At 47.6% G+C, this 14782-nt stretch overlaps 1 protein-coding gene across 5 annotated transcripts in view; it reads right to left on the bottom strand.

The window, feature by feature from the left end:
• Window positions 1-1632: 1632 nt before the first annotated feature.
• Window positions 1633-14782, bottom strand: part of FER1L5 (fer-1 like family member 5) — a 93758-nt gene continuing 80608 nt past the window's right edge. For all 5 annotated transcript variants that reach the window (XM_081017231.1, XM_081017235.1, XM_081017234.1 and 2 more), the window contains 8 exons: window positions 13232-13320; window positions 12677-12772; window positions 11678-11819; window positions 7634-7733; window positions 6156-6367; window positions 5358-5467; window positions 4259-4406; window positions 1633-2884 (listed from right to left, as the gene is read on the bottom strand). In XM_081017231.1, the coding sequence (XP_080873357.1) occupies window positions 2030-2884; window positions 4259-4406; window positions 5358-5467; window positions 6156-6367; window positions 7634-7733; window positions 11678-11819; window positions 12677-12772; window positions 13232-13320 (1752 nt within the window). In that variant the 3' untranslated portion in view covers window positions 1633-2029. The remainder of the gene's footprint in view (window positions 2885-4258; window positions 4407-5357; window positions 5468-6155; window positions 6368-7633; window positions 7734-11677; window positions 11820-12676; window positions 12773-13231; window positions 13321-14782) is intronic.

Below are 14782 nucleotides of genomic sequence, written 5' to 3'. Positions count from 1 at the left end.
GGGGAAGGGGAATCTGCCTCTCTCTCAAAACGAAGAACTCCACATTGAAAGCTCATATTTGAATACCTCCAATTTCTCTCTTCTGTTGCTTCCCTGTGTCTATTTTAGATTGTGTCTCCTTTGGGGCAGGAGCCTGTTAGGACTGCTCTTTGTTGTCTTGTGCACAGATGGTGCAATATAGATAATACATTCCAAATTATTTTAAACAATGTTTTAAACAGCACTCAGTGTAACCTTGAATATAACAGCAGCAGGTAAATGTTTGCTTAAACATAAGCCCATAAAGAAGCTGTCCAGAGTGGCTGGGGAAATCCAGCCAGGTGGGTGGGGTATAAATAATAAATTATTATTATGTCTGCATCAGAGCCAGTCTGTAAACATTGCTCAGTCTCAGATACAAATTCATGTAAATATGTTTCAGTAACAAGTATCACCTACCTGTCTTGCATGTTCCATCTGACAAGAGCAGTGAAGAGCAGGTAGGACTCATCAACCTGGGAATCTAGAAGCAGGAAAACTGATCCTAAACCTCCGCTGCTTTGCAGAACATCTTTGGGAGAAGAAAAGGCTCAGGAGTAAACCCTACGCAAATCTGGAGTCCCTAAGTCAGTTGGATGGTGCCTCGTACGCCGCCTTTAAGCAGCTCCTGCAGCCAAGCTGGTGCCAAACATCTTGCTCTTCTTGGGCCCCATCAGTGAGGCCGAGAGGATCACTTTGTCTTGCACCTTGGGGAGGTGACACTGGTGCTACTAATGCAATGGTTTGAGCTCATCCCTGGAAGCACGCTCCATTGTCTCTTGAGACACACAGATGCGGTCCGTGAGTGTGGTGGTGTAGTGGATTGGGTGTTGGCCTAGGGCCTGGGAGACCAGGGTCCAAATCCCCACCCAGCCATGAAGCCCGATGTTGGGCCAGTCACCTACCATATCTCAGCCCAACCCACGTCACTGGTTGTGGTGAGGATAATACAGGGAGAGGGAGAGCAAATATGACACCTTGAGCTCCTGAGAGGAAAGGGGGGTTATTAAACAAACAAAAACAAACAAACAATAAATAGCTGCCTGCCCTCCAGTGCTGTAGAGGACACCAATACTGAAGGAAAAGTCAGCTACTGGAATGAGGCATGTATGGACTTTCACCTCAGGCAGGAGGATGTCTCAGGCAGGTTTTTATGAGTGCAGAGGACCCTTCAGATAACCTGGTCCCAAACTAAGGTTTAAAGGTCAGTGGCAACACCTTAAACTGGGGTCAGAAGCAAATAGGTAAGCAACATAACTGGTGCAAACAGGTCCCGTGTGATCCAAGCATTTTAGCTCCCACATATGCCACCAAATAAAGTTTCTGAACTGTCTTCAAGGGTTACTCCATGTGAAGCTCATTGCAGTAATCTAACCCCATCCTGTATCACTGAGGCAAGGCATGCCTTCTCTTTAGTAAGGCCACAGACGTTGTTAGTAAGACATGGCTGAAGATGTTGTTCCACCCCAAAGAGTGCCAAGCCAATGACCCCCCCCCCACCGCAAGCTGCTTGCCTGACCCTTTAGGGGGAGTGCAGCCCCACCCAAGCCAGTTGCACACCCCACAGGATTGCTCAGCAAATACCAACAATCCCACTTCTAGAAGCAGCGAGACTTAGGGCTTAACTTTTATTTTTTTTATGGGAATATGATAGTCTGTGAGAGTGAAATATGCTAAAATATATGGTGATGGATGGGCGGGAATTGAACATAAGTTTGTTTGGATAGTCTGTTTCTACAGTGGTGCTTTACCCCCTGCTTCCCCACCCCAAGCTAGTTTTATTCAGTGATGCTGCTGTAAATTTGTGGTTGGGATCAGAAGGCCTTCATAATTGTAGGAAGGCAAAGATTAGGTGAGGATTGTCTGATGTAGGCTTATGATTTAGAAGCAGCTATGCTCCATTTTTGCCAGATATCTGGAGGCAAGATGGAGCATGAACAGAGTGGTCCTCTGGTGCAAGACATTATAAGCAACAGCATTTGGAGATATAATTTGCTTCCACTGCAGCTAACTACCAGGTACGCCTTTTTTTGCGAATCAGTGGTGGCTTCTTGGGAGTGGATGGTTGCTTCTTGGGAGCTTTGGGTGGTTTTGTGGGAGCTGGAGGTGATTTTTTGGGAGCTTTGGGTGGTTTCTTGGGAGTTTTGGGTGGTTTCTTGGGAACTGGAGGTGATTTTTTGGGAACTGGAGGTGATTTTTGGGGAGCTTTGGGTAGTTTCTTAGGAGCCTTGGGTGATTTCTTGGGAGCTTTGGGTGATTTCTTGGGAGCTTTGGGTGGTTTCTTGGGAGCTTTGGGTGATTTCTTGGGAGCTTTGGATGGTTTCTTGGGAGCTGGAGTTGATTTTTTGGGAACTGGAGGTGATTCCTTGGGAGTTTTGGGTGGTTTCTTGGGAGCTGGAGTTGATTTTTTGGGAACTGGAGGTGATTCCTTGGGAGTTTTGGTTGGTTTATTGGGAGCTTTGGATGGTTTCTTGGGAGCTGGAGTTGGTTTCTTGGGAACTGGAGGTGATTCCTTGGGAGTTTTGGGTGGTTTCTTGGGAGCTGGAGCTGGTTTCTTGGGAGTTTTGGGTGGCTTCTTTGGAGCTGGTTTCTTGGGAGTTTTGGGTGGTTTCTTGGGAGCTTTAGGTGGTTTCTTGGGAGTGGGAGGTTTGAGAGTAGTGGGTGTTTCCTCGGGAGTTGTGAGTAGATTTTGGGGAGTGGGTGGCAACTTATTGGGAGCTGGGAGTGGTCTCTCAGCAACTGGAGGCAGTGTTTCAGGAGCTTCTTCAGGTGGCCTCTCAAGAGTTTCCTTCTTCTTTGGAGGCATTTGGTATATTATGGAGCGTCTCCCTCCCATCGGATTGATTATCTTCATTGCCAGGTAGCCCTGAAGGGGGAAAAACAGGTAATAGCATCCCACCCAACTGCCCCAATTTTACTGGGATATCATGGATTTACAGAAGCCACCTTGGCTTCTGAAAGTAATCCCATTTGTCCCATTTTGGGCACAGTACTATGGCTTCTGCCTGTGGCCCAGGCCACTATCTTTTCCAGAAGCATGCTGATGATGTGCTTCTGGCATGCTGTAGCCTCTGTTTCTACAGTTGGCAGTGTGGGGAGAGGGACAGATGGCCAAGGTGAGGTGGGAGGGGGGCAAGTGGTGGCGGCAGGATGGGGGGAGGCTGATGTCCCAAATTCCTCTCAGGAAATGTTGCAGCATCAAGCAAAACTGTATTCTCAAAACAATGGACCACAACAGGCTTTCATTGCCTCCAGAGGCCCATTCCTACCAGCAGATGAGACCAGGTTTCAGACAAGCCTGTGAAGCTTTCCTGGACAATTACTTGAGGACACAGTGGAGGCCATGCCCTTGATGCCACATGGGAGGTGTGATTATGCACTTTAATCATTGTTTGCTAGCCCTTGGAACAAGATCTATACCACCAGCACTATAGCAGTCATCTAGCCTGTTTCATTGCACACAACTCCGTAGAATACCGGGGGACATTGCAGGCTCCACAGTGCCGAAGAGGATACTCAGGAGTGATCATGTCAGTAGTCCTCTGCAATAGTTCTCTTCATTCCATAGTGAGACAACAGCCTCAACAGGATCACCTGCTCTGTCCACCAGAAAGTGCCCCAGAGCATTCAGGAATCCACCAGAATCCGTAGCTCTCAGAGGGTGGAACACCTTAATTGCAGAGAGGGATAGCTGCTATGAGTCCAACCTGCATCAGGACGTGATCCAACCATAATGATGGAATGACATACCCAATTCCAGATCACTTTTCATCCCTTTTGGAGCAAAGACCAAGTCAAGGGTAGGTCCTTTGTGCATTGGGTTGAAGATGACCTGAGACAGCACCATGGTTGCCATGGAATCCTGAACCAATGACCCAACGGCAGCATTGGCGTGAAAGTTGATGTCACCCAGAATTATCATCTGGGATTCCATCAGCACACTGCTCAAGACTACCTCAGCCAGCTTGGTCAGGGAGGATGTTGTTGGTGCTAGTACACCAACAGCACCCCTAAGTCTCTAAGCCCAAACATGAGATGCAGGCCCTGTAGTCCTGCTCTAAGGCAGAGAGATTTCCCACTGAGGATGAATGAAGCCTGGTGAACTACAGCAACCCCACTCCCAGACAGTCTAGCCTGCATTGATGCTGCAATTAGTCGGGCAGAGCTGGGTAAGATCTAGCAAGGTATGTGGCTGAGCCCAAGCTGCCTGATCCCCTTTGCTCTTCCTGAGCAGACTCACAGGAGCTGCGTAGATGAAGGCTGCGAACAGCAAAATCACCAGCACACAGCAAAGGAAAATGAAGAGCTTCCATTTGCTCTTCTGCCACACAACGAAGTGGATGCTCTTCAGCGGGGCTGTAAACCACAGGAAAGAGGTCTCTGGTCTCCTGGTCACGGGGAGAAGGAAGGGGCAAGAAAAGTTAAGCAGATGTTGCCCACAGCAGCTGTCTCCATCTTCCCTGGCTTAAGAACATGGGGAGCTGACGTACACTGAGTTAGACTGTTGGCCCACCTAGTTCAATATGGTATACATCAGGACCTCTGGGCCTCCAGATGTTGCTTAACTACAACTCCCATGATACCTGCCCATTAGCTGTGTTTGCCTGGGGTGTGGGAGTTGCACTTCAGCAACACCTGGAAGACCAAAGGTTCCCTGCAACTGTTCAACGCCGACTGGCAGCAGCTCTCTAGGGTTTCAGGCAGGGGATGCCCCCAGCAGGGGTGCCAGCTTGAATAAAACAACAATTTTAAAGTCAAAGACACAAAACAGTTATAAACAGTTCCATGCATAAAAACAATGCAAACATATAAAAACTATACCATGTAGTTTCAATATGTTTGCATATAAAAACGGGATACCAAGCAGTATCCAGAACCTAATGTCTCTCGTGGAAAATTCAAAGGGTGGCTGCACCTAGGTGCCCAGTGCTGCTTAGAGCGGTACCAGTACAGCTAGGAAAGGTCCTCAGGGCCCACACAGATGCCAGGCAGGCATGGGCAGGGAGAGTGCCAGAGGGCACAGTGCTCAGAGCAGGCTAGCCAAACTGGATGCATGTGGCTTAATTGGTGTAGCTCTCATACTGAAGCCTCCCAGCCACCAAATCTTTGGAAACATGCTCTGCCACAGCCTTTGCCAACCTGGTGCTCTCCAGATGTTTTGGACTGCAGTTCTCATCAGCCCCAGCCAAGCACAGGGCTGATGGGAGCTATAGCCCCAAACACCTGCAAGGTACTAGATTGGCAAAGGCTTCCTTCTTGACACAATGACATCCCCTTCCCCATTTCTACCTCCCCAGTAGTTCATGCAGCAGGGGGCACCACAGGCGCTGCAGTCTTACTCTGGTGGCTTCAGAACTGGGTTCATGTTGGGCTCCTCTCTTCCTTTCCCAGCTGGCCGCTCTTCAGCCTCCTTTTCTGTCAGCAGCTCCAAGGACATTTCCACCTTGCCCTAAGAGAACGAGAGAGGATGGGCAGAGGGGTTTCCAGGGTATTCAACGGAAAAGAGCAATGACTCAAAATTGCAAAGCGTAACTTCTACTTTCTCCCCACTCCCAACTGGCTGGAGAAACCTGTGGATCAGATTTAGGTGGTGGTGGTGGGGAGGGCAGGGAATGGGGGTGTTAAATTGCATAGCTGAAAGTCATTACACTAGTGTAACTCCTCAACTAAATACCCAATGTATGCATATTTTTCAATATATGGGTGTGGTTCTTCTGTTCATTGGGGTATCTTCTCTTCCAGCAATTGCATAGAACGGTGTGTCTATAGTGCCACCATTCTTAATTTGGCATTTCCTGTTAGTCCTGTTCAAGGCATGCCCAGCCTTGAATACTTGGAGGGAAGGAAAGGTGGAGAATGGGACACATGGTACATTTGGAAAACCTTTTGCTACGGCAGAGCTGGGAAGAGTTAGAGAAGGCCCAGAACAAGACAGGCAGAGCTGAGAGCCCTCCAGAGGCTCCACCCACCAGCCCCAGCCAACGTGGCTGTTTTTCACAGTCCAAAACTTCTGAAAGGCTGGCTTAGGAGTCCATGAAGTGAACTCCTCCACTCCCCTCTGTTCTACTTGCTATTCTTTGCTCCCCAGACCCAACAGGCAGAGGTGTGGTAGATCTGGCTTATGATGCCTTACGGACCGACACGCGAGGCTTGTCTTTCTCAAAGACGATGCAGGGCCACCATCCCCTCATTTCCCTCTGCTTGAACAGGGAGACAGGTTTCCGTTTGCGGCGATGGAAAAAAGAGGTGGAGGTGGTGGCCCCGGTGTCCTCCAGCAGCATCTTCACGGTGCAGTCGCGCGGACGCTTGGCGGGGCTAGGCATGCTGTTCAGGTTCAGCTCCAGGATTCCTGCAAGTGGAACCGGGTGCTCAGTCTCCATGCTTTGTGAAGGACAGGGACAGATGGCATGTTTGACGGCAGGGGAAGGCAGGGGAACCTCAGGCCAGGGGGGAAATGCAGCCCTCCATCTGGACTCTCTTCAGGCCGCATCCTGGCCACAGCCACAGCCACACTCCCCAGGCCACACCCTGCACCCTCCATGAGTGTTTTTGCCTGGTGTCAGGAGCAAGCCAACAATAAATCACACTGTGCAAGTTGAAGCTAACTTTTTATTTGGAAGAACATGATCTGCACAGACTTGGTGGCGTATCAAGCCCAATGAGCACAGCAGCCCGTCCCTGGTAGGTCTTGCCCCATAGTTCAGTTGCCAAGACTGAAAGTCCATCCGTACCCCCCCCCCCCGGTCATCTGAGTATCCTCCTCTCCAAGGTTTTTCTCAAGCATTTAGAGACTCTGCCTCCACTCTTTTCATGCGTCTTCTGCTTCTGGGAGATCAGGCGGGAGAAGAGCTTATCTCAGCAGAAGGGAGAGGCCCTCTTGCTTCTTCAGCAACCTGACTTCTCTGCCTCTTAGAATCATAGAGTTGGACGAGACCACAAGGGCCATCGAGTCCAACCCCCTGCCAAGCAGGAAACACCATCAGAGCACTCCTGACATATGGTTGTCAAGCCTCTGCTTAAAGACCTCCAAAGAAGGAGACTCCACCACACTCCTTGGCAGCAAATTCCACTGTCGAACAGTGGCCTCCCTCCTCCCCTGCTTCAGCTCTTGCCTCTGATTCTGGACTTCTGTCTGCCATAGACTCCCTCCAGCTCACTAAGCCCTGTTACCTCTCCAGCTTCCGACACCTGATCCTCCCAGTCTTCTCCCTCATCCCCTTCTGACCACCCATTGCTGTCCCATCACCCCTCCCTGGGCTCTGAGCCTTCTTCCCTTGGAGGGTCCCTCAGCTGGTTCCTCCCACTGCGTCCAACCAGTCCATGATACCTGGCTAGAATGCAACTAGGGTCTCTGTTAATGCTTCTTGCATCTCTGGGTGGAGGACAGTGTGCATGTGTGCATATGCACAGGGAACCTAGCCGACTATACAAGCCAAAATCCAAAGCTATGGCTTTGCCCACTGTTGGCTCTGGCCCTGCCTGCCACTTGCATGTGGCCCCTGGGAGGCTGCCCAGAAGGGAAAGCGGTCCTCAGGGTGAAGAAGCTTCCCCACCCTGAAATAGGACATGGGGTGAAAAGCCTTGTCTTGCCCCCCAGGTGCAGGATTCTTTTTACCTATAAAGTCGTCAGCTGAGAACTTGTCATTGTCCCAGATCTGGATGATGAGCTTGGGGGGCACTTTCTGCATGGTCTCGTCAAGGCTCCAGAAATGTTGCTGCAAACAGGGTAGAAGAAGGGCTGTTGAAATGGGAGACGCAGGACAGGCGTCAAGGCAGGACCAGCTCAAGTCAGGACCAGCTCCACCACACCTGGGAGCTGGCGCCGAGGCTGTGGGGCAGGAGCAGAGGAGAATGTGCACAGAGGAGGGCAAGCAGGACAACTAGGGGTTGGAAACCAAGCCTTATGAGGAACGGTTGAGGGAAGTGGGCATGCATAGCCTGGTAAAGAAGAGAGTGAAAGGAGATATGATAGCCATGTTCAAATATCTAAAGGGCTGTCACATGGAAGAGGGAACAGGCTTGTTTTCTCTGACTCTGGAGGGTAGGTCTCAAACCAATGGCTTCAAGTGACAAGAAAGGAGATCTTGACTAAACATCAGGAAACACTTTCTGACAGTAAGCGCTGATCAACAGTAGAACAATCTCCCTCGGGAGGTGGTGGACTCTCCTTCCTTAGAGGTGTTTAAGCAGAGGTTGGATGACCATCTGTCATGTATAATCTCGTTGAGATTCCTGCATTGCAGGGGGTTGGACTAGATGGCCCTCAGTGTCCGTCCCAACTCTACAATTCTATGATTCTATAATATAGCAGCATAAAACAGTGCTTTCCAGAGAAAGGAGTGTGGTAAAACACTTGACACTAGGTGGCAGCACCAACTTGGAGTATTCAAGTTTAGTAGCTAGAGAAGCCGGCCAGTTGCTCCAGGGCTATTCACTAGAGGAAGCACATTGGGCCCCCTGACTATTTTCACAGAAATTTAGATCATGAAGCTGACTAGGGACATGGATCATATTCCTGGTGATGAAGCAAGTTTTTCGTTTGCTTGCAACAAAAACGACCGCTGTGTGTTGTGCTGGGGTGACTCTCAAAATTCACAAGTGACATGCCAAATCATCATCATCAACAACAGTATTAAAGTAAACTGATGAAATGGAGAGGGAATTGTTTCAAGAAATGTGCATTTCAAGGGGGAAATGTGCATTGTGAAAAATTAACTAAGGCCCATGCCACCGCTGCTGCTGCCATGATGTGCAAGATTTTGATCTGTGGCCTGGGACTATTGGGAAAGAAGGAATTGGCAACAGCAACCAGAATGGAATCTTACTTTTGATATGTGCAGCGCACAATGTTGTTATTACCAACACACTCGTTCAACAACAAAAAATAAATTTAAAACATCTTGGAGGCATCTTCGGTCAAACCACTGGCACCTCTTAGACTATGTTATTGTCCGTGCTAAAGATCGCCGTGATATGCTCCTTACCAGAGCTATGACGAGCGCCGACGACTGCTGGACAGATCACCGACTAATACGCTCCACGATGGCTATCAAGATTATATCTCAATGCAGGCTTCAAGGAAGGAAACCAAGGTGCAAAATGAACGCTCAAGCCCTTCAAGATCCCATTAAGCAGGATTGCTTCCAGACAACTCTTAAGGACCACCTGCTTTCAGAATTCCCTGATAACATTGAGGAACGCTGGACCAAGCTAAAAACATATTGCAGCCTGTGAACAAACTATTGGATACCAAACCGAAACACCAGGACTGGTTTAATGAGAATGACAGTGAGATTGGACGCATGATTGACAAGAAAAGGAAGGCCTTTCAGATCTGACAAAGAGATAGAAACTGTGCCACTAAGAAAGAAACCTATGCCAACGCTAAGGCTGAGATTCAAAGAAGAACCAGAGAACTACAAAACACCTGGTGGATTAAAAAAAAAAAAAAGCTCAAGAGATCCAGCACTTAGCTGGCACTCATGACGCACAGAATTTCTTTAAAGCCACAAAGACCATCTATGGGCCAGTAAATCATGGCATATGCCCCCTACACTCAACAGATGGTACCACACTTCTAAAAGATAAAGAAGCTATTGCACTGCACTGGAAATAACATTACCAGCATCCCCTTAACCGTAACTTTCCTGTAGCTGCTGAGGTCCTCTCACAAATTTTGCAAAAACAAATTAGAGATGAGCTTGCAGTATCTCCAAATCTGGGTGAGTTATGTACAGCTATTAATCAAATGAAAAACAACAAAGCCAGTGGACCTGATGGGATACCTGCTGAAGTCTTCAAAGTGGGTGGAATTGAACTTACGCAACAACTTCACAAGCTCATCGAAAAAATGTGACAGAACTGATTGCAGAAACTATTGAGGCATCTCTCTGTTAGCTGCAGCCAGTAAAATTCTTGTAAGGATCTTAGCAAACCATCTCTTAACAATATCTAAGGTGACCCTTCCTGAATCCCAGAATGGTTTTAGACCTTTTAGGGGGACAGTGGACATGATTTCCACTGCTCAACAGCTTCAAGAAAAATGCAGAGAGCAAAGCCAATCCATGTATATGGCATTTATTGACCTGACTAAGGCCTTCAACATTGTAAATAGCAATGCGATTTGGACTGTGGACTGTTCTTCTGAAAACTGGCTGCCCAGATAAATTTGTGAACATCATTCAGCTCCTCCATGATAAGGGAGAAATGTGCTAAGAGGAAGGCACATTTGGCAAACCCTCATTGTGATCTACTCCTGCCCAGAAACCTATGTCCCCACTGTGGAAGGACGTGTGGATCCAGAATTGGCCTCCACAGTCACAGACTCACTGTTAAAACAGTGTTCATGGAAGACAATCCTACTCGGCTACCAGGGATTCCTGAAGAAGAAGAAGAAGAAGAAGAAGAAGAAGAAGAAGAAGAAGAAGAAGAAGAAGAAGCGCTTTCCATATAAAGTGCTTTGTGGGACTGGAGCATCCCCAGAGACAGAGCCCCTGTGTTTCATGAGGCAGCTCCAGATTCTCAGCAGCAGCTAATGGGAAAGATTCCCTGTCTGCCAGGGAACCCAGAGAGCTCTTGCCACTCAATGCAGAACAGGGTTTAGGAGCCATTTTCAATTCAAGGGCCAAATTCCTTAAAAATCAGTCTATTTTTTGGGTGTGTGTGTGTGTGTGTGTGTGTTAGAATATGTCATATGAAAGCCAATGTTATTATTCCACACTTTCCAGGGCACTTTCCTGTCACTTCCTTTATTGCAAAAAGTCTGATCTTTTGGGGGAAATGGTTTTATTTACTTATTTGTTGCATGGGACCTCCTAATCAGCTGTGATTGCTGCTACATGATTGAAACCCACTAGGCAACAGCCTGGAAGTGCCCTGCATCTGAGAACTATAAGTGCTATTAAATTTACATGGACTAAGTGTGCCAGAATATGAATGAGAGTATCCATTAAAATGATGTGTGCACCACAGAGAGCCGTGTGCCTGTCAATGTGCCTCTGATTATCCTCCAGCAGATGATATGCAGAGAGATATTTTCTGTGAACCACCCTGAGACCTCCAGCTATAGGGCAGTATATAAATTCAAGAAATAATAATATAATCATAATCTCTTGAGTTGGATTTGTGAGATGGAGGATAGGAAGGGCTCTGCTGGTTGTCCATACACAACCCTCCTTCATTCATTCATTCATTCAAGTTTAACAAAATTTATGTACTACTTAGTCAAAACAAATAATAATAATCAAAGCAGTTTGCATAAATGAATATAAAATATTCACAAGAAAACACCAATAAAATAAACTGATTTTTAAAACAAATAAAAATATTAAAATGTTAAAATGGGAGAAAAAAACTACATGCTATAAATTTTCATATCTGTCTAGGCGTGGCCTACGCAAAAAGGATTTTTTAAAGCTGGTATCAACAAGAGTGCAGCAAAGGTGCCTACAGAGAGTTCGAAAGAATAGGTGTTGCCACACATTAAGAGATTGATTCCTTGCAAGTGCAGAGCAGGCCTGATATGTCAATTGTAAAGGTGCCAGTTCTGGCGGTCCACGTGGTTGAGGGCGCTCCTATGGGGTAAGGTAAGCTTTGAGGAAGCCAAGGCCACCTCCCTTTTTCTAAATTGGAGCAATGCTCTGTTTCAGTTTCCACCTACCTTCTTGGTGAGAACGCAGACCTGCTCCATGGGCAGGTACTCCAAGGTAAACACAAAGCGCCAGTTGAAGTTGCCTTCTCCTGTCAGGGACCTATAATGGATATCTGTCTTCTGCTTGTCCTCCTCCAGGCCATCCATCCACCTGGAACCAGGGCAAAGGAGATGCTGGAGTTGTTCATAGGAACTCTTTTGCCCCATCCCAGATTTCTAGGGCACACTTGGGTACATTGGCAATAAAAAGCTGCATCATCTAGTCCCGCTGGCAGCTTTGGGAGAGATGTCCCTCTTCCTCCATGACCCTTAGGCAAGGGACAGGCGGGAGCTGAATGCAGAGCAAAAAGTCCAGGTTCCCCTGACATCTCTGCTGCTGGAGTGTATCATCCAGCCCAATCTTCCCCAACCTGAGGCCTTCTGAATCTTTTGGACTCCAACTCCCATCAGCCTCAGCAACACAAGGCCATGCAGGCTGGTGATGATGGGAGTTGCATTCCAGAACATCTAGAGGACACTAGGTTGGCAAAGGCTATTTTTCACCCCTTTAAGGTGCCAGAAAACCCATCTTTTATTTCTTGCATTAGACTATTGGGGCAACCCTTTCTGAAGGCTGATGGGAGTTGCAGTTCAGCTACAAATGTGGCAGAGGAGCAAAGGTTCTCTATACCAGGAGAAGGAGAAAGTTCTGGTGCACAAGTTGATGCAGAAGCACCAGCCAAATCTTTAGCTACTAGTCTCTCCTTTGTGAACTGCTGCTTCATTTGATTGTTGTGAATCACCTTGGTTCTTTGGAGAAAAGCAACACAATTGATGAATGAATTCATGAATGGTTTTGTTATGCAAATGGGGCTATAACAGTTTGGGAATCATAGCTCCATGACACCTCAAAGGAAATATGGCTAGGGTTGGTAGATAGCTCTCCATCTCCAAATAAGACCAGTTGTTGGTCACTTGCCACCACAGGAGTTGGGCTGCCATAAACCTTCTGCCTCTGTTCTCTTGTACCCTTTCACATAGATGTCACTCATCCTGTCTCCAAAAATGTTGGTGTCTTCCAGATCCACATCTTTGGTGTTCCAGATGATGCAGCGAAGTTCGTGCCTACAGAGGAGACGAACAGGAGAGTCTTGGTGCTACTGGGAGGGTGCTTTAAGGGATTCCTCTTCCTTCTATATACAAGAACAGGGCAGGCTAACAAGGACTTTTACTGGAAAACTTTCTGTGCAACCCCGCTCTAGTCCAGTGTGGAGATGCCAGTGGGGTTTGGAGCTGGAACCTTCTGAATGCAAAGCAAATGCTCTAGCACTGAGTTGTAGCCCTTCCCTAAGAGCAGGGGCGCCACCAGTAGATGCCTTTGTGAACCAGCTTCCCCCTTGTGTCATGCTCTGGGATTAGAAACAATGACAAGTATGCAACAGCGGACACGGGGTGGTCAGATCCAGCATCCACGTCCACCTGCACCCTGACACACTCATTCAACCATCCTGAAAATGTGCTACGCTGGTGCAAATAGTTCTGGGTCTTTAAAAGGGTTGGGGTGGCTGTGTTTGGTGCACCTACTTCTTGGGCTTCCTTGGGGTGATGTCAAAAGGAGGTCCTGGCTCACCTATGTTTTCTGGGAAGATGTCGACCCACATCTGCACTTTCCCCTGGATATGAAGAGAGGCACATTCTTAATGTTTTTCAGTTGGTACTTCAGTGATGTACATAAAGTATAGTCACAAAACAGACAGTGAACATAACAAGAGATAAAAAACAACAACCACATCCTCCTCCCTATGCCAGAAACCAGGCAAGTAATTGTATTCTCATGTATACTCACTGTTGCCTATTTCATTCATTTTCTCTGCTGTTCTTGCAGGGACCTTACAGAGCATATTGCCAGGATAATGTCACCATTTTAACTGGCCAGAAGAGACTGAGATGTCCAAGGACAAAGTTAGGAGCAGAAACATAACAATGGCATCCGGATTTGTGCTGCTGCTGGTGACAAGGTGTTTTGTAAACCATATTACATGTTGGCCTATGTAATAAACTGCCGCCAAACAGCCTGCAATGCAACTGGTTTCTTTTTCCCCTTCAAGATTGCTACATCACATCTTATTTCTTCAGCAATTGCTAACTTCCAGACTTTCTTAAGCCACAATTCTAGTTCAATGCCCTGCGGGGTCCTCCAGGTTTGGGCTATAGGGCACAAGATTTATAAAGGAGTCTGCAAATTCAGACCTGCAGGCAAGAAGGCTGGTCTTTCTTTCCAATTCCAGTGTGTGCCACTCTGCTTCAAAAGGCAGGTTCCATTTCATCTACCAGCACCTATTTAGGATATTACAGTACTTCAGCTTGTCTGAAATGTCTCCTGGGGGTCAGTGCCAAACTTATCCTTGCCTCCAGCAGCCAAATGGGGAGGAAATGGGTCTGGGGCAGGAGTATTTAGGGTAACATCTACTATACTGAAACCAGCTTCAACTCCCACCCAAAGAACTGGGAATTGTAGTTCTGTTGGATGACGGATTTCTCACAAAACTATAATTTAGACTTCTGCGTTGGCGCCTCTGGCAATGGCGGATTTCCTCCGATCGGGAGGAATCCGCTCCATGGAAAACAGGGTCTGAACCGCCACGGCGAGGCGGAGACCCATCAAAAACCACAGGCGGGAGAAGCCTGTGGATGTGGGATTCGGCTGGCACCTTTGCGCCCCCCCTACTCGCGGGGAAACCCGGTTTCGGGGATCCGGAGCGACGTGGGGTGAGTGGTGCGGTGCTTTGAATCGACTGCTTCTTTCACGGAGTGAAGCCGCATTGCTGTTGCCGGAGAGCGCTGACTTTTTCCTGTGGACAATTGGATTTTAAATAACTGCCCGTGAGTAGAACGGAAAATTGGATTAAGAAATTACTTTTAATTTGGCACTGAAGCAGGAAGGTCTAAACAGGAAGTCCGCCTTCCGCTTTTGTAGATAGATTGAAGCAAAGACACGGCAAGCTAGAGTTTAGAAAGTCGTCTGTAAATGATCAATGTTCATCATTTAAAATTACTGAACCCCCCTTGGAAGCTGGAGAAGAGGGGGGAACTTTTTCTGGACTGTTTAAACCTGCAGAAGAGAGAGTAAAGAAA

The sequence above is a fragment of the Podarcis pityusensis genome, assembly GCF_964106645.2.
Source record: "Podarcis pityusensis genome assembly, chromosome: 8".
NCBI classification, from domain to species: Eukaryota; Metazoa; Chordata; class Lepidosauria; order Squamata; family Lacertidae; genus Podarcis; species Podarcis pityusensis.
Note: the sequence above shows the minus strand (reverse complement) of the source record. Positions and strands in the feature narration are given on the sequence as shown.